Below are 19601 nucleotides of genomic sequence, written 5' to 3'. Positions count from 1 at the left end.
TTTTTATTTGTAAGAATAAAAGGAATCAACAACTAACAATTACAAAGAATTAACAAAACAACAATCAACAACATCACAATCACATGAATTATCTCAAATTGTATTATTAAAAGGAAACAAAAGAACAAGAATATCTCAATTACAAAACCTAGAGACAAAATAAGAGAAATTACAACAAGAGGATAGGGATAGAAAGAAGAACCAAAGTGTAGCAATCATCAATTGAAGGTAGAAGTAGAAGGAGACTTGAATTAAACCTAGAACTATGAGATCCTAATCTAACCCTAATTCCTAATCCTAGAGAGAAGTGAGAGCTTCTCTCTCTAAAACTAACTCTAACTCCTAAAACTAAGCTAATGATCAAAAGTATCTAAAGTATGTTGATTCCCCTTCAATACTTGACTTAAATAGCATCAGAAATGAGTTGGATTGGGCCCACATGGCTCCTAAAACCGCTGGGGACGATTTCATTAAAGTGGGCCACAGACAGAATCGGCGCGCGCGCACAAAGTGCGCGTGCGCGCCCCTGAACGCGAAGCAACATATGGCAAAATTTATATCATTTCGAAGCCCCGGATGTTAGCTTTCCAACCCAACTAGAACTGCATCATTTGGACCTCTGTAGCTCAAGTTATGGTCAATTAAGTGCGAAGAGGTCGGCTTGACAGCTTTCCGGTTCTTTCATTTCTTCATGAGTTCTCCAACTTTACATGCTTTTTCTTCATTCCCTTGATCCAATCTTTGCCTCCTAAATCTGAAATCACTTAACAAACATATCAAGGCATCTAATGGAATCAAGGTAAATTACATTTAGCTATTTTAAGACCTAAAAAGCATGTTTTCACTCTTAAGCACAATTAAAGGAGAATATACAAAACCATGCTAATTCATTGGGTAAATGTGGGAAAAAGGTGATAAAATCCCCTAAATTCAATACAAGATAAACCGTCAAATTGGGGTTTGTCAGCGTGCGCATGGAAAGCATAGAGGGAAGTGATGCGTGCGCGTGGAGATGTTTTGTGCTCCGCGCACAAGACCCGCATGGTACCATCACAACTCTCTGGTTTTATTATGATGCAGCAGCAGCAGTACAACGATGCGTGTACGTCGGCTAAACGCACGCGTGGGAAGGAGAGAAAATATGGGTGACGCGTGCGCGTCAGCCACGCGTTCGCGTGAGAATACATTATGTCAAAAATTTAATTAAGTCTGAAAAGTTGCAGAATTCTATTTTAAACTCCCAAACTTCCAATGGACATAACTTTTTTGTTTCAAATAATTTTTCGTCTGTTCTTTAAATGGTGTAAACTTCACAGACCCAATTTTAATTTGAAATAAGATTGAAATCATTTAGAGGTCCGGATGTCAAGTTATCGCTCGCCGAAGTTCAATCAAAAACCAATTTTGTACAAAACTTCAAACCTCAAATTTTTTACCAAAACAAGATTCTCATTCATAACTCCAAGGCTCTACACAACATTACACAACCCAAATTACCTTCTCCTCATTCTCATTCTTTCCACAACATATAACACATCATTCCACTACTCAAAACCAATCAACCCATATCCAAAGTGTAACACCCTAATTAGCCTAAGCCTTACCTCGCGTCGTAAAGCCAAGGTTAATCAGAGATTACGACAATTCTAAACTCATACATAATATATATATAGAAAGAATAGCATAATCTAGAAGCCCGATGAAAGATATAGCTCAAAAATAGAATTTCGAAGCATAAACGTACTAACGGAGCTACTAGCTTAAGGCATAAGAAACAGACAAGATATAACAAAAGATAAGTAAATAATATCATAGGGAACTAGCCACGACTCGCAGAGTTTAAGCCGGCTAGCCATATACTGATATACAAAACCATACAGTGAAAACAGCTTATACAAGTTTTGTTCTCTCGAATACATGCCTCTAGGCAAAACAAAATACAAAAAGAGAGATGTATAAACAAAATAAACCAAAAAGAACACCAAAATGATCCAAGATTCTCCGCTCCTATCACCAACCAAAGCAACTCACCGAGGTGGGTTGCGACCTGCATCTGAAAAACACAACAACAATATGGTATGAGAACCGGAGGTTCTCAGTATGGTAACAGTTCCCAGTGATATAGGATATAAGACCCCGGGACGCCAAAGGCAATCCTAAGCTTCATATCCATCACAAGATTCAACTTAAAGCATTCTAAAACATTTAAGCATAATATACCAACTTGACTTAAATAAACCAGGTTATCTATCTTAAGGGATTTCTATTCTAACCAAACACCGCTGTCCCACAGCCTTCACCAACCGATCCTCCATGCGATCCCATCGCCACCGCCTTTCGAACCTCCTCAATCCCAGCAGAAAACATAGATAATGTTCAAGGCAAGTAAAGCACAAGTAGTAGCATATATGGCAATTAATTCATATAGCAAGTAAGCATGTTATTCAATTAGGCAAACCATTACAAGTAGACAAAGCATATAAGCAGATAGGAAATGCATATGATGAATTCCTGCCCTACTAGCTGTGATATCACATTGTCGGTTCAACTGCCAACCCGACACATCTCCATGGAGACGTCGCCCTTCAAATTTCTCATATGGGAACCCCCGAGATATAGTGCCCGGACCACTGTCCAGGTACCGGCGCCTGCTCGCCCTATAGATCCGAAGGGATGCGAGCGGGATATTCTTGCCTCAGACCTCACATCTCAACGTAAGCGGGATTAACCACCGTCCTTACGCCGCCGCCGCTACCTCGACAGGCGGGATTAACCACCGTCCCTGCCAGGCGCATAGCGTCTCAAAATATCATGTAAAAATATTATTCCAGTGGTTTTCAAAAGCATTTTCAGTATACATAGATCCATCATTCCTCATCTCATATACCAATTATCCTTCACCTAACGTCAAACCATTCTCAGCATGCTAGAAACCTAGGCCTCCGTTTTCTAATTTTATCTTAAAATCATGTACTAGAGCCCTTAATTTATATCCCATGTTATAATACTCAAAACTAGGCCCAAAACTCATTTCATATATCAATTATCCTTCACCTAACGTCAAACCATTCTCAGCACGCCAGAAACCTAGACCTCCGTTTTCTAATTTACCTTAAGATCATGTACTAGAGCCCTTAATTTATATCCCATGTTCTAATACTCAAAACTAGGTTTTTAACACCAACTTTGAATGATCGTAACTTCCTCTACAAAATTCCAATTTTCACAAACTTTATACTGATTCAAAGAGTTTTCAAAGATCTTTAATTCTAAATAATTTTCAATCAATTTCGAAAACCGAGATAAAAGTTATGATCGAACAAAGTTCACCAAAAACTCAATTTTTCCAAACTTCACAATTACCACCCTATCTCACCATACCCATACCAAATCATACCAAACCATCCAAAGCTCCATTTTTCATCAAAATATACCTGTTATAGCATAATACATCAACCTCACCACATTTTCCTTCTCATTTCATTATTCTCAATTCCAACATCAACTATATAATACTTATGATCAAAATCACCATCAAACCCACCATTTCATAAATCATAACACTACAATCATCATAAGGACCAACTCCCAATCCATACAATCATTCAACATCATCATATCATTATAATTCATCACAATCAACTCAACATTCATCAATTCATCAACATTTAACACACCAACCATCATTTTAGTTCAACCTATCCTATTGGTCACTAGCCTATGTGACCATAAATATTATGTACTACATAGAGGAAACCGAAACCATACCTTGGCCGATTCCCTTTATGCACCAAAACTCAAAATGAGCACCAACAAGCTTCCAACCACAATCCAAGCTTTCAAATCCACTCCAACAAGCACAAATAAGTTCCAAAAGCTCCCAAAGCCACAATAATCAAACTATATACATATAAATCACCACAAATCAACTTAGGGTTCAACATAAGCATAATCTCACAAGGGTTTAAGAGCTCTTACCTTTCCCAACAGATTTGACAACACAAATCCAAAGCTAAGCAAGGATTAGAGCAAACCTAAACATCTAAAATCACAAAAACCCATTTAACCCAAAACTCTAATAAAACCCGAAATTTTAAAGAGCAGAACTGGAAGGATTTCGTGATTACCTTGAGGGTTTCTTGGGTGGGTTTTGTAGAGCTCTTCGCAAGGAACACGTAGCCGCAAACGGTGCGGCGATCGGAGCTCCGTAGCTCAAGATATGAGCTTGGGAAGTTTGAAGTGAATAGTAACAATGGTGGAAAGCTCTCACCTCTCTCCTCACTTCAGCTGCTGTTGTGTTTAGGTTATGAGGGTGAAAATGGCTGAAATAGGTTCATTTAAGTGTATTTATATGTTGGGCTTGGGCCCAACTTGGGCCCGGTCCAACCCGTTAGCGTTTTTAGCCCGTTTGGCCTAACTTCGGGCCAAACCTTTAAAATAAATGCCCGGTTTTCTATTCCTAATGTTTTTTAAGGTTTTTGACGGTTTTCACTTTTTATTGTGTGGTACTGGGCAGACTTGAACCGGTTCAACCGGTTCAACTGCCAGTTTGTACTTTTTCACGGTTTTTCGTAGAAAGTACATTTTCTGACTCAAAAAGACCCACTGAGTCCAAAAATCACCTTTAATTCCTCAAATTCTCTCTCTAACCTTTCGAAATCTAATTTGGGAAATTAATTCACTTCATTAACCGGTTGATTAGTTGCGGTTCTTACATTCTCCCCACCAAATAAGAAATTTTGCCCTCAAAATTTGAATTACCTGAGAAAAGCTCGGGATAATCCTTTCGCATCTCAGACTCCAATTCCCAAGTGTGCTCTTCTACTCCTGCTCGCTCCCAAGCAACTTTAACCAATGGGACATCCTTTCCTCACAGCTTCTTCACACTAGTGTCATCGATCCTCACTGGTATCACTTGGAGAGTCAAGTTCTCTTTCAACTTGACCGATTCAGGCTCCAACACATGAGCCGCATCCGACGTGTATTTACGGAGCTGTGACACGTGGAATACGTCATGCAAGTTAGACAGATAAGGTGGCAAAGCTAATTGATACGCCATCGGCCCAAATCTCTTCAAAATCTCAAACGGTCCTATATATCTTGGGTTCAACTTCTTGGTCTTGATTGCTCTTCCAATCCCAGTTGTCGGTGTAACCCTAAGGAATACGTGTTCTCCCACTTCAAACTCTAAGGGCTTCCTTCTCTGATCCGCATAACTCTTCTGTCGACTTTGGGCAGTTAAAATCCTTGCATGAATCTTCTTAATGTTCTCAGTAGTCTCTGCTATCAAATCTGGACCCAAAACACTTACTTCTCCAAATTCATACCAACAAAGTGGAGACTGACACTTTCGTCCATACAAAGCCTCATACGGAGCCATCCCAATACTTGCATGAAAGCTGTTGTTATATGCGAATTCCACCAATGGCATGTAACGATCCCAACTCCCGGGTTGATCCAACACATATGCTCTCAGCATATCTTCCAACATTTGAATAGTCCTTTTCGATTGTCCATCTGTTTGTGGATGATACACCGTACTAAGACATAGCTTCGTACCGAAAGCTCCCCAAAACCTTGATGTGAATCGAGGATCACGGTCCGATACTATGCTTGACGGCACACCATGCAACCTCACTATCTCCTTGATTTATAATCTTGCCAACTTTTCCATAGAACAGTTTAGTCGGATAGGCAGAAAATGAGCAGATTTGGTTAAGCGATCTACGATCACCCAAATCGCATCAAACCCCGACCTAGTCCTCAGTAAACCGGTCAGAAAATCCATAGAAATTCCTTCCCACTTCCACTGAGGAATCTCAAGTGGTTGTAGCATTCCTGATGGTTTTTGATGCTCTATCTTCACTTTCTGGCAGATCAAACATTTGGATACCACTGTAGCTACGTCACCCTTCATCCCCGGCCACCAGAACATCTTCTTCAAGTGATAATACATCTTCGTGCTCCTGAGATGAATAGAAAACCCACTGTTGTGAGCCTCCAACAGCAAGTTTTGCCTCAAACTCCCAACATCTGGTATGCAAATCCTTCCCTTGTATCTGCATAACCCTTCATCATCCTTAGTGAATTCTTCGCGTCTCTTATCACCAATTGGTTGAAACAATTGCTGAAACTTCTGCTCATCTTGCTGAGCCCTTTGTATTTTTGATTTAAACGTGCTTGAAATCTGTAACTGGTTCAAACAAGCTCTTCCGGCAACTTCACTAATATCCAACTTAAGATCTACAAACTTATCCACTAGTTCTTCTTCTTTGATTCTCATCCAAGCAATTGTTAAAGATTTCCGACTCAAAGCGTCTGTTACCACGTTCGCCTTTCCAGGGTGATAACTCAACTCGAAATCATAATCTTTAAGCAACTCCATCCACCTTCTCTGGCGCATATTTAGCTCTTTCTGATCAAAGATGTACTTGAGACTCTTATGATCAGAAAAGACGCTAAACCTTACTCCGTATAAGTGGTGTCTCCAAATCTTCAATGCAAACACAATCCCCGCTAATTCCAAGTCATGAGTGGGGTGATTCACCTCATGCGGTCTTAGCTGACGCGATGCGTAAGCCACCACATTCCGGTGTTGCATCAACACGCAACCCAAACCCTTCAAAGAAGCATCACAATATACCTCAAACGGTTCACGCGGTTCCAGTAGGATTAGAACAGGTGCTGAAGTTAATCTCTGCTTTAACATTTGAAAACTTTCTTCACACTCCGACGTCCACTCGAACATTAGATGCCTTGATATGTTTGTTAAGTGATTTCAGATTTAGGAGGCAAAGATTGGATCAAGGGAATGAAGAAAAAGCATGCAAAGTTGGAGAACTCATGAAGAAATGAAAGAACCGGAAAGCTGTCAAGCCGACCTCTTCGCACTTAATTGACCATAACTTGAGCTACAGATGTCCAAATGATGCGGTTCCAGTTGGGTTGGAAAGCTAACATCCGGGGCTTCGAAATGATATAAAATTTGCCATATGTTGCTTCGCGTTCAGGGGCGTTGCGCGTGTGCGCCATTGCTGCCATCTGGTTCACTTAATGCAACATGTGGCCAGCGATTTTAGGAGCCATGTGGGCCCAATCCAACTCATTTCTGATGCTATTTAAGTCAAGTATTGAAGAGAAATCAATATACTTTTAGATACTTTTGATCATTAGCTTAGTTTTAGGAGTTAGAGTTAGTTTTAGAGAGAGAAGCGCTCACTTCTCTCTAGGATTAGGAATTAAGGTTAGATTAGGATCTCATAGTTCTAGGTTCAATTCAAGTCTCCTTCTAATTCTACCTTCAATTGATGATTGCCACACTTTGGTTCTTCTTTCTATCCATATCCTCTTGTTGTAATTTCTCTTATTTTGTTTCTAGGTTTTGTAATTGAGATATTCTTGTTCTTTTGTTTTCTTTTAATAATGCAATTTGAGATAATTCATGTGATTGTGATGTTGTTGATTGTTGTTTTGTTAATTCTTTGTAATTGTTGGTTGTTTATTCCTTTTATTCTTACAAATAAAAATGCTTTCTTTCATTACCCTCCAAGTGTTTGATGAAATGCTTGAGAGGATGTTAGAGTAGGATTTTATGTTCTTGGCTTGAGAAGGTAACTTAGGATTTCTTGAGTCACTAGTGTCCAATTGATTGCTAGTTGATAGCCATTAACTCTAGCCTTCATTAATCCAATTAGTGGAAAGCTAGGACTTATGGACTAGGATTGATATAACTAACTTGACTTTCCTTTGTTAAATGATTTAAGGATAACTAAGTGGGATTAATCCTTGCAACTACCATACTTGTGGCTAGTGATAATGATGAAGACCCTTGACAACCAAACCTTGCCAAGACCATTTTGTTAATAAAGTTTTCTTACCATTTATTATTCATGTTTCTCCTCTAAAACCCCAAATATAACTCACAACCAATAACAAAACACCTTATTGTAAATCCTAGGGAGAACGACCCGAGGTTTAAATACTTCGGTTTATAGATTTTAGGGGTTTGTACTTGTGACAAACAAATTTTTGTATGAGAGGATTATTGTTGGTTTAGAGACTATACTTCGACGAGATTTCATTTGTAAAATTCTAAACCGTCAAAAATCCATTCGTCAGTAAGCCACCACATTCCGGTGTTGCATCAACACGCAACCCAAACCCTTCAAAGAAGCATCACAATATACCTCAAACGGTTCATGCGGTTCCGGTAGGATTAAAATAGGTGCTGAAGTTAATCTCTGCTTTAACGTCTGAAAACTTTCTTCGCACTCCGACGTCCACACGAACGGCACTTCTTTCCTTGTCAACTTTGTCATTGGTAGCGCAATCCGGGAAAATCCTTCGATAAATCTCCGGTAGGCTAAACCCAAAAAGCTTCTGACTTCCGTCACAGTCGTCGGTCTTTCCCATTCCATCACCGCTTCTACCTTAGAAGGATCTACAGCTATTCCTCCCTTACTCACCACGTGGCCTAAGAACTTTACTTCCTCCTTCCAGAACTCGCACTTTGACAACTTAGCGTATAGCTTCCGCTCCTTTAAGATTTGTAGTATAATCCTCAAGTGATCCTCATGCTCCTTTACCGTCTTAGAGTAAACTAAGATGTCATCTATGAAGACCACCATGAATTTGTCCAAAAAGGGATAAACACTCTGTTCATGTAATCCATGAAAACAGCAGGTGCATTCGTTAACCCAAAAGACATTACCGCAAACTCGTAGTGTCCATAGCGTGTTCTAAAGACAGTCTTAGGGATATCATCTTCCTTCACTCTTATCTGGTGGTAACCAGATCTCAAATCAATCTTGGAAAACACTCTAGCTCCTTGCAATTGATCCATCAAGTCATCTATCCTTGGCAGCGGGTACTTGTTCTTCACTGTCATTTTATTTAACTGTCGGTAATCCACACACAAATGCATCCCTCCATCTTTCTTCTTCACCAATAAAACTGGCGCTCCCCACGGTGATACACTCGGTCAAATGAACCTCTTATTCAGAAGCTCTTCCAACTGAGTCTTTAGCTCTGCCAGCTCTATAGGAGCCATTCTATACGGTGCAATCGATACTGGTCCGGCTCCTGGCACCAAATCAATCGCAAACTCAATTTTCCTTTGAGGTGGGAACTCAGGGATATCTTCCGGGAACACTTCTGGAAAATCTCTAACCACCGGAATTTGATCTAAGTTCTGGGCATCGCCCAACGCATTAGAAGCCAACAGAATATAACCCTGACACTCCTCCCCACTATAATGTACCATTACAGAGTTCAGGTAATACCCTGTAGCTACCACTGCTCCATTTTTTCCTTCCGGCATAAACTGAATTGTCCGTTCAAAGCAATCCAACAAAATCCGGTTCTTCGACAACCAATCAAACCCCAAAATAATCTCCAGCCCCACCATTGGTAAATAGATCAAATCGTGTACAAAGTCTCTACCCTCAAGCTTGAAACCTACTTGTCTACAGCCTGACCTAGTCATAGTTGTTTGATGCGGAGTATGTACATGTAGATCAAAAGGTAACTCTGATACTTTCAAGCATAATTCCTCAACTTTAGCAAATGAAATAAACGAATGCGAAGATCCAGTATCATATAATGCAACTGAGGATTTATCACCAATTAGACATATACCTTTCATCAAAGGATCCGCCTTGGAAGCATCCTTGGCATTCACAGCAAAGACTCGACCTTGATGCTGACTCTGGCCTGCATTCTGATTCTTCCCACGAGGGCAATCCCTCGCAATGTGGCCAGGTAACCCACACTTGAGCAACCACCTAAACCAATCTTACATGAGTCATAAGGGTGAAAACATCCACAACGATCACAAGCTAAATCCGAAGAACTCTTACTCTGATTTCCTCTTCCTTTAGCATACTGAAACTGATTCTGATTGTTCTTTCTGAAGCCCCCTTGGCCTTGAGGAGTATATCCCCCTCTTTTGAAGCTTTGTCCTCTAGGATGAAAATACTTGCCACGCCCACGACTAGACCTCCCTCCATGAGTGTCCTTAGATGCCGCCACTGTCTTGGCATACTCCTCCACTACCCTTGCTTTGTTCACCAAGTCGGAGAAGACACGGATCTTCATAGGAGCCACAGCAGTCATAATGTTGTCCTTCAAGCCCTTTTGGTACTTAATGCACCTCCAGCTCTCGAAAGTCTCTGGGTCACCCTGACATACCCGAGAAAACCTACAAAGCTCTTTGAACTTGTTGGTGTACTCTGCCACAGACATGAAACCTTGCTTCAGCTGCATTAGCTCCATCTCCTTTGCTTGCCTTGCAGACTCAGGAAAGTATTTCCTGTAGAAAGCCGTTTGGAACACCTCCCATGGAATGTCGGTGTTCTGAAGCTGTAGCAAACGACACTCAGCTTGCCACCAGGGATGGGCCTCTCCCGCTAGCTGATAAGCGGCAAACTCTACATATTGATTGAGAGGAACATGTTGCGCCTGTAAAGCACGCTCTATAGCCTGGAACTAGTGGTCCGCTTCAATAGGATCTGTGGATCCTCGGAAAGTTGGCGGATGAACCTTGAGGAACATCGCCAAGGTCATCAGAACTCCTCCTGTGTTATCGCTGTTACCCTCAGTATTATCATTGGTATTCCCTTCGCCATTCCCATTTCCGTTGCCATTTCCAGTCGGTTGGCCCAATCTCTGCACTGCTTGCAGAGTCGCAGCAGCATTAGCTTCCATGGTGTTAGCGAGATTCGCCATCGCCGCCATGAATTCGGCGTGATTGTCAGCTGGTTGCTCATTCATACTTCCCCGTGTACACGTTCGACCTCGCCCGCGAGTAGCCATGTAGGATTCCTGTCTACACCAACCAATAGATATCAAGGTGATCAGTCTCAATATCAAAAGTCTAGTGCTTCAATTATCCCAAACAGGCACTCACAAACAAGCATGTTATGCATATATCAAACAGATAACCTAATAGCATCAAAGAAAAGACACACAGAGTATGCAATGAAGCACAATCGGTCCATCCCTCAGGCTCACGAGGACGAACCGCTTTGATACCATTAAATGTAACACCCTAATTAGTGAAGCATAAACGTACTAACGGAGCTACTAGCTTAAGGCATAAGAAACAGACAAGATATAACAAAAGATAAGTATATAATATCATAGGGAACTAGTCACGACTCGCGGAGTTTAAGCCGACTAGCCATATACTGATATACAAAACCATACAGTGAAAACAACTTATACAAGTTTTGTTCTCTCGAATACATGCCTCTAGGAAAAACAAAATACAAAAAGAGAGATGTATAAACAAAATAAACCAAAAAGAACACCAAAATGATCCAAGATTCTCCACTCCTGTCACCAACCAAAGCAACTCACCGAGATGGGTTGCGACCTGCATCTAAAAAATACAACAACAATATGGTATGAAAACTGGAGGTTCTCAGTATGGTAACAGTTCCCAGTGATATAGGATATAAGACCCCGGGACGCCAAAGGCAATCCTAAACTTCATATCCATCACAAGATTCAACTTAAAGCATTCTAAAATATTTAAGCATAATATACCAACTTGACTTAAATAAACCAGGTTATCTATCTTAAGGGATTTCTATTCTAACCAAACACCGCTGTCCCACAGCCTTCACCAACCGATCCTCCATGCGATCCCATCACCACTGCCTTCCGAACCTCCTCAATCCCAGCAGAAAACACAGATAATGTTCAAGGCAAGTAAAGCACAAGTAGTAGCATATATGGCAATTAATTCAGATAGCAAGTAAGCATGTTATTCAATTAGGCAAACCATTACAAGTAGACAAAGCATATAAGCAGATAGGAAATGCATATGATGAACGCCTGCCCTACTGGCTGTGATATCACATTGTCGGTTCAACTGCCAACCCGACACATCTCCATGGAGACGTCGCCCTTCAAATTTCTCATATGGGAACCCCCGAGATATAGTGCCCGGATCACTGTCCAGGTACCGGCGCCTGCTCGTCCTATAGATCCGAAGGGATGCGAGCGGGATATTCTTGCCTCAGACCTCACATCTCAACGTAAGCGGGATTAACCACCGTCCTTACGCCGCTGCCGCTACCTCGATAGGCGGGATTAACCACCGTCCCTGCCAGGCGCATAGCGTCTCAAAATATCATGTAAAAATATTATTCCAGTGGTTTTCAAAAGCATTTTCAGTATACATAGATCCATCATTTCTCATCTCATATACCAATTATCCTTCACCTAACGTCAAACCATTCTCAGCACGCTAGAAACCTAGGCCTCCGTTTTCTAATTTTATCTTAAAATCATGTACTAGAGCCCTTAATTTATATCCCATGTTCTAATACTCAAAACTAGGCCCAAATGTCTTAAAATGGTGTTATAGAAGCTTACAACCTTGTTAAAAAGGCAAAATAGTTGAAAACAAATAAATTTTTGAGAAACAAGACGTGTGCACCCGCACAATTCAGAAATCATGAAACTCTGCAACTTTAAAAATTTCAGATTTTTAACACCAACTTTGAATGATCGTAACTTCCTCTACAAAATTCCAATTTTCACAAACTTTATACTGATTCAAAGAGTTTTCAAAGATCTTTAATTCTAAATAATTTTCAATCAATTTCGAAAACCGAGGCAAAAGTTATGATCGAACAAAGTTCACCAAAAACTCAATTTTTCCAAACTTCACAATTACCACCCTATCTCACCATACCCATACCAAATCATACCAAACCATCCAAAGCTCCATTTTTCATCAAAATGTACCTGTTATAGCATAATACATCAACCTCACCACATTTTCCTTCTCATTTCATTATTCTCAATTCCAACATCAACTATATAACACTTATGATCAAAATCACCATCAAACCCACCATTTCATAAATCATAACACTAAAATCATCATAAGAACCAACTCCCAATTCATAATCATTCAACATCATCATATCATTATAATTTATCACAATCAACTCAACATTCATCAATTCATCAACATTTAGCACACCAACCATCATTTTAGTTCAACCTATCCTATTGGTCACTAGCCTATGTGTCCATGAATATTATATACTACATAGAGAAAACCGAAACCATACCTTGGTCGATTCCCTTTATGCACCCAAACTCAAAATGAGCACCAACAAGCTTCCAACCACAATCCAAGCTTTCAAATCCACTCCAACAAGCACAAATAAGTTCCAAAAGATCCCAAAGCCACAATAATCAAACTATATACATATAAATCACCACAAATCAACCTAGGGTTCAACATAAGCATAATCTCACAAGGGTTTAAGAGCTCTTATCTTTCCCAACAGATTTGACAACACAAATCCAAAGCTAAGCAAGGATTAGAGCAAACCTAAACATCTAAAATCACAAAAACCCATTTAACCCAAAACTCTAATAAAACCCGAAATTTTAAAGAGCAGAACTGGAAGGATTTCGTGATTACCTTGAGAGTTTCTTGGGTGAGTTTTGTAGAGCTCTTCGGAAATTCGAAAAAGGAAGAGAAGATGAAACACGTGAAGATGGTTCAGTGACACACGTGTTAGATTTGGCCCAATTTATAAAATTTGTAAACCAAAATGACTTATATGTGTAGCACCCCTCTTAATGATATCGTCTCATGCGTCAATCCAAAACCATAACTATAGTACTGTAGACCAAGGTTCTGAAAACCGAACCAGTCATCGAACTGCTCTAGCTACTGGTTCACTGGTTCATAGGTTCAACCGGTCCGACCGTGGTTGAACCGAAAAAACCGTTTTATAATAAAATAATAAATAAAATATAAATAAACACATGAAAATATAATTATAGTCTAATCTAAACTTTAAAATATCATTCAAATTAAAAGTACTAGATAAACTAGAATGTTATAATCTCATTCAAATACAAATTCAAAAGTCAAAAAACAAAACAACCAATCAAACATAACATAGCAACATCAAAATGATCCAAGTTTGTCATCAATCATCAACCCTACCAAGTGGAATAAGGTTTTTTGTTGTATATCTTTCTTATTTTAGCTTAAGTATTTGATTAGGATTTGCTGAAACATATATTTTCTAGGTCCTGTCATTCACCCAAAAGATGAAATTCTACCCTTAAATGTATCATCAACTCATCATCATGTTAGCAACTGTGGTTTCTAAAGAATGTACACCTGTGAATAACTAACAACCCATCTACAATAGAGCAGGATCATCATCACCGCCTTCTAAGATGTCCATGTTTAATCTTCATTTACATAATTAAACAAATATTTATACACCAAAAAATGTAATGAGAGAATCTTTCAAAGGTACCTCTCCTGCAGCTTTTTTTGAAACTTCCCCTTCTGAAGCTAGAGCTCGGTCAGCACATAAATGGGAATGAGCCACATTTCTAACATAAGTGAAATCATACATGTTATTGCCATCACTAATAATGAACTGTTCAAGAGAGAATTAAAATTAAAGAATTAAAAGACTTTAAGAAATTTTCTGGTAATAAGTTACATGTGTATATTGCTCTGTCCAAATCCCTCTTTGTTTCTGGAAGCACAAAGGTTTTCTATTATTTGCAACAAGCCAATTTCTTTCAATTCATGGATAATTTGAATCATCAAGCTATGTCCCACTCAAGATTAATTGTCCAGATTAATTAGCTACTGAAGGAGAGTACAAAAATTTATTAGGGCACTCACTACAAATGCAGTGTAAAGCATAGCCTTCAGCAGAAACTCACATTAAGAGTCAGGAAGTATGGCTGAGTATGCCATAGCATCAGCTACAAGGCTCTACAAAGCAGTAAAGTCAAGCTAATTGCTAACTCTTCTCATTCTGCTCAGCCCAAAGGGGATAGAATATAAGAGCAGAGAACAGATCGAATAAACATTAAGCCTGCCTAAATCACGCAAAAACTACAAAAATGTATTCTATAGCCCATACTCAAATTGCTACATGAACACAAAGTACAATGATGATGCCAGAAACAAAGTTGCATACAGAAATTTCAAAGGGAGACAGAATTTCAAAGTTCACAGTTTCGGTGTTCATCACCTTGAATCACAGCTCAGTTTCAATTCAAAGTAAAATACCTCCAATCAGTTTGAGTAATCAACTAATCACACTACACAGTTCAAAGAAAAATAAAACAATTTCAAAAGTTTAACTCTAGGTAGCAAGTTTAAAACCAAGACAATTTCTAAAAATTTGGGCAGCATTCCAGCAATAAATCGGATGTTCTCGGGTAGCAAAAAGCAGCAAAAATTACATATGAGGCGTGAAAGCATAAGTTCAGGCAGCAGCAAGTACAATTTCACAAGTAAAGTACAGCAAGGCAGCATGGAGAAAGCAGCATAGCAGGAACAAAAATAACACAGGACATCACCTCACAACAACCAAATAACTAGCAAGCAAAAAGTAAACAGGAACCAAGCACTTATCAGGCCTAGAATCCTGTAACCACAACCTAGCTACCTAACATCATGCAAGCTAACTATCCTAGCAACCAAAATTAATCGACTAACTGACTAAGAACAACAAACATAATTAATTGAAAAGAAAGGAAAAAGAGAACTGGAGATAGGTGGCGGCGACAAGCCTCGCGGTGGAGCAGAGGGTGGCGCAGGCAGGGGGCAGTGGTGCCGAGCGAGCGAGAAGCGGGGCGCAAGGTGGAGAGGAAGGGTCGCGACTGGGGGAAACAAACTGGAGTTGGTGGTGATGTGTGCAGGCCGCCAGCGACAATGGGGTCGCAGCGGTGGTTCGGTGGAGGTAGGGGTGTTGAGGGGGGAGTGAAGAGAGAGGAGGCGAAAGGAGAAAGGGAGGAGAAAAGAAGGTTGGTTGCGGCGGCAAGGTCGGCGCCGGACGGAGGTGGAAGCGGCGGTTGCAGAGTTCAAGAGGGTGGCAATGGAGGTTGGAGAGAGGGAGAGGGAACGTTGGGGAAGGAGGGGAGGAATGAGGGACGCAGCTGCGCTAGGGTTCGCGTCCCTGGGGTTAACAAAACGCAAAACGGCAGCGTTTTGCTGCACAGCTAAAAAACCGGCCGGGTTCCGGTTCGGTTCGACCGACCGGTTCGTCGGTTTAACGCCGGTATCTTAATTTTACGGTTTTTCTTATTATCCGAACCGCTTTAGTATTCGGTTCACGGTTCGACCGGTTCGACCGGCCGGTTCGAACCGGTTTTCAAAACATTGGTTATGAGGGTGAAAATGGCTGAAATAGGTTCATTTAAGTGTATTTATATGTTGGGCTTGGGCTCAACTTGGGCCCGGTCCAACCCGTTAGCGTTTTTAGCCCGTTTGGCCTAACTTCGGGCCAAACCTTTAAAATAAATGCCCGGTTTTCTATTCCTAATGTTTTTCTAAGGTTTTTGACGGTTTTCACTTTTTATTGTGCGGTATTGGGCAGACTTGAACCGGTTCAACTGCCGGTTCGTAATTTTTCACGGTTTTTCGTAGAAAGTACATTTTGTGACTCAAAAAGACCCATTGAGTCCAAAAATCACCTTTAAATCCTCAAATTCTCTCTCTAACCTTTCAAAATCTAATTTGGGCAATTAATTCACTTAATTAACCGGTTGATTAGTTGCGGTTCTTACACAAAGCAACCATGAAATATCAATGAAACAATAATAACAATTTCACATTCATAGTCCTCATTAAAACACCATCAACCACAAGCAATAGTCATCATTCCCTTTCTCACACTCATTCAACATCCTCCATAAGTTTTACTAAACATTAAGCACAATCATACATCTAGTCTATCCTATGGTTATCTAGCCTAAGTTTTCGCAGAACATTACATATTAAATACGCGAAACCTAAACCATACCTTGGCCAATTTCCGCGTATAACCCAAGACACCACCAAGGCACCAAAAACAACCCTCAAAGCTCAAAATCTCCAAGGCGAGGCCTCCTAAACTCCACCAAGCCTCCAAAGTGCTCAATCAACTTCAACATACACATATACAAGCCTAATTCACATATATCACATCTAAATTCAATACCCAAACCCATATAAACTAGAATTTGTAAAATTTTAAGAGTCCTCGCCTTATATATGTCTTGATTGATCCAAGATCTACAAATTCTTTGAATCAATTTGAGCCTAAACATCAAGACATCGAATTTCAATAACTAAAGCCCCAAAATTTCAAAATTTTAAGAGACTGAGAGGCTGAGATGAGAGGTGAGATTTACCTATGAAATTGATCTAATAAAATTGTAGAGCTCGACGCAATGGATTCGTGGCCGTAAACGGTGCGGCGATTGGAGTTCGGAGCAAGAAGTTATAGCAAATGGAATGTTTGAATGAGGGTTTGGAAGCTTTAAGTGTTCTTCCTCTTCATTGAATGTTTCCCAGCGTGAATGAGGCTAGAGAGGAGAAAGGGAAGCTGTGTTGGTAAAGTTTGGTCGGGCCTAATTGGGACTTGGACCCGTTTTGGGTTTGGTTTGACCGATTTGACCTGTTCGACCTAATTTTGGGCTAAATTCTTTGAAATTAGTGTCAAAATTCTCGTTTTAAAAAGTTCTATTCTATTTTAATATAAGATTTTTATTTCTAATTTTTCTTATTAAATTTAATTTATTGACTAATTATTTACTAATTTAGCAGAATTTACAGTTCACCTTTTGTAGGTGTAAAGAGAAAACAATGTGTCAATACTAGCGATGTTAGTATTTGGCTAACACAATGGAGCATATAATAGCCCATGTCATCACATAAGTCAACAATAGTTTCAACAAACATCAAACAATATGCACCAGTTACAAAATCAACGCAAGATGCTAATATGCTTAGATTTCTTTTAATATTTTATAATTCAAGATCAATCATTTAGTTTTTCAAATGGCCTACTAAAATAATCATTTTTATATACTATATAATTATTGTAGATGCACTAGAGCACACAAACCGATCTAGGTTGAAAAATGACGCAAGAATGAAGAGGAAGACTATACTACTTTAAATAAAAGAGACATGGTAATATAACCATGACATATTGTAATTTTCAAGAGTTAAGAGTTGCAGTGGACTCAAGGTTCTAATTCTGGATGAAGACGCCAATTCAAATAGGGCTGCACATAGATCAGATAATATCCACATATCCGTGGTAATTATCCGCATTCGATTCGAATTTTGCAGATATTATTTGATCCGATCCGCACTATGGTAGAATTGGATTGTGGATTTGGTAGTAATATCTGCGGATCTGATCCGCAGATCCACACGACTCATATAAATAGCATAATTAAGAAAGTAAACTCTAATGTATGTGATATAAATTTTAGTGTGTTATTTTATGAATTTTATGATATCTTGTTTTTAATTTTTTATATTGTACTTCAACTTAGAATAATTAAACTTAGATCTTGTGTTATTTTTTTATTATTCAAAAGAACTTTTATTAATAATATTTTAAGAGTAAATAAGTTTAAACAGGTGAAAGAATGGATTTTCTGGACATTTTTTTGTAAAACTAGGCCTTAAAATAGTTTTTTTGAATTATGTGAATATACCCGATATTCGATTTGATCTGATCTGCAAGTATGCAGATCGGATCGGATATGACGACCTGAAAAAATACGGATATCGTATCCGATCTGATTCGATAAATGTAGTGCGGATCAGGTAGAATTATAGGCTATATCTGATCCGATCCGATCCAATCCGTGTGCAGATCTAAATTTAAAGTCATCAACAACAAATGTCATGTTCAAAGAAGTTTTTAATAATATTTAGGTAAGAAAAATAGCATTTTCATTTTAATAACATGTTATGATTACACTTTTGTATAAATATTTACTGTAGATATAATTAATTTATCTATAACTCTACTTTCAGACTTGAAATAAAATGTGTAACAGAGAGCACAACATCATATGCCAATTATTTTTCTAATGAGGTTTGTAAAATGTTAGGTTATTGATAAATTCTCGTTAGCCTTTTGATATAAAATTTAATGTAAAACTGACATGCTACTATTATCGTTATATATGTTCTTAATATTTTTAAGTATCTTTTTTTATGGTTCAAGAATATTATAAATTTTAAACGGTTTCATTTGCATTTTACTTTGAATAAAGATTAAAAAAGTATATTCAGTACGTTTATTATATAATGACAATAATAGTGTTATATCGAAAAAATCCTTTCATTCATATAAAAATCTTTTAATCATTAGTTAAACTAAAATCTTTAATTAAAAATTTAACACTTTTATTTATATAAAAAATAAATCTATTTAATGATATATAAAAATTAAATTGCAACACTAAAATGTTATTAAATTATTAAATATTATATATATTTTTTATGATTCACAAGAATGAAGATAAATAGAATTAAAGTTGGCATATTATAAATTCACGAATAGAATAGAATTAAATTTTAATAAACAAAATCAACTTATAAAAAAAAGAATTGGATCTAAACCATGAGTTAATAGTCAAAATCGTTTCTAAAAGATATCTCGATTTCCATTTTAGTCTTCGAACAACAAAATTAATCGAAATCGTCCTCGAAAGATACACGACTTTGTCACGTTAGTCCTTTCGTCAGTTGGATGATGACGTGGTGGGTTAATACCACGTGTCACAAGATGATTGGCTCACAT

The 19601-nt window shown here is 38.7% G+C and overlaps 1 protein-coding gene and 1 long non-coding RNA gene across 2 annotated transcripts; both read right to left on the bottom strand.

Annotated features, from left to right (window-relative positions):
- Positions 1–3775: 3775 nt before the first annotated feature.
- Positions 3776–4302, bottom strand: LOC110278890 (uncharacterized). The gene is made up of 3 exons (XR_002371612.2): positions 4128–4302; positions 3979–4034; positions 3776–3900 (listed from the first exon to the last, which is right to left on the bottom strand). It is a non-coding gene; the product is annotated as an uncharacterized LOC110278890 (long non-coding RNA).
- A 4678-nt stretch (positions 4303–8980) lies between these two features.
- On the bottom strand, positions 8981–10734 carry LOC110278786 (uncharacterized). The gene is made up of 3 exons (XM_021137046.1): positions 10540–10734; positions 9884–10410; positions 8981–9782 (listed from the first exon to the last, which is right to left on the bottom strand). Exons 1-3 carry the CDS (start codon positions 10732–10734, stop codon positions 8981–8983), a joined length of 1524 nt encoding a protein of 507 aa, XP_020992705.1.
- Positions 10735–19601: the final 8867 nt, after the last annotated feature.

The sequence above is a fragment of the Arachis duranensis genome, chromosome 3 (assembly GCF_000817695.3).
Source record: "Arachis duranensis cultivar V14167 chromosome 3, aradu.V14167.gnm2.J7QH, whole genome shotgun sequence".
Lineage (NCBI taxonomy): Eukaryota > Viridiplantae > Streptophyta > Magnoliopsida > Fabales > Fabaceae > Arachis > Arachis duranensis.
The sequence above is the reverse complement of the archived record's forward strand: the minus strand, read 5'-3'. Positions and strand labels throughout refer to the sequence as shown.

Bases quoted from the DNA above. Each gene is read 5' to 3' on its own strand.
- LOC110278786 (XM_021137046.1), bottom strand. From the start codon at position 10,734: ATGGCGGCGATGGCGAATCTCGCTAACACCATGGAAGCTAATGCTGCT. The intron at 10,411-10,539 runs GTTCATCCGCCA...GCCGCTTATCAG, and splicing joins CCTTGGCGATGTTCCTCAAG to CTAGCGGGAGAGGCCCATCC. The intron at 9,783-9,883 runs GTATGCTAAAGG...AGATTGGTTTAG, and splicing joins AACAATCAGAATCAGTTTCA to GTGGTTGCTCAAGTGTGGGT.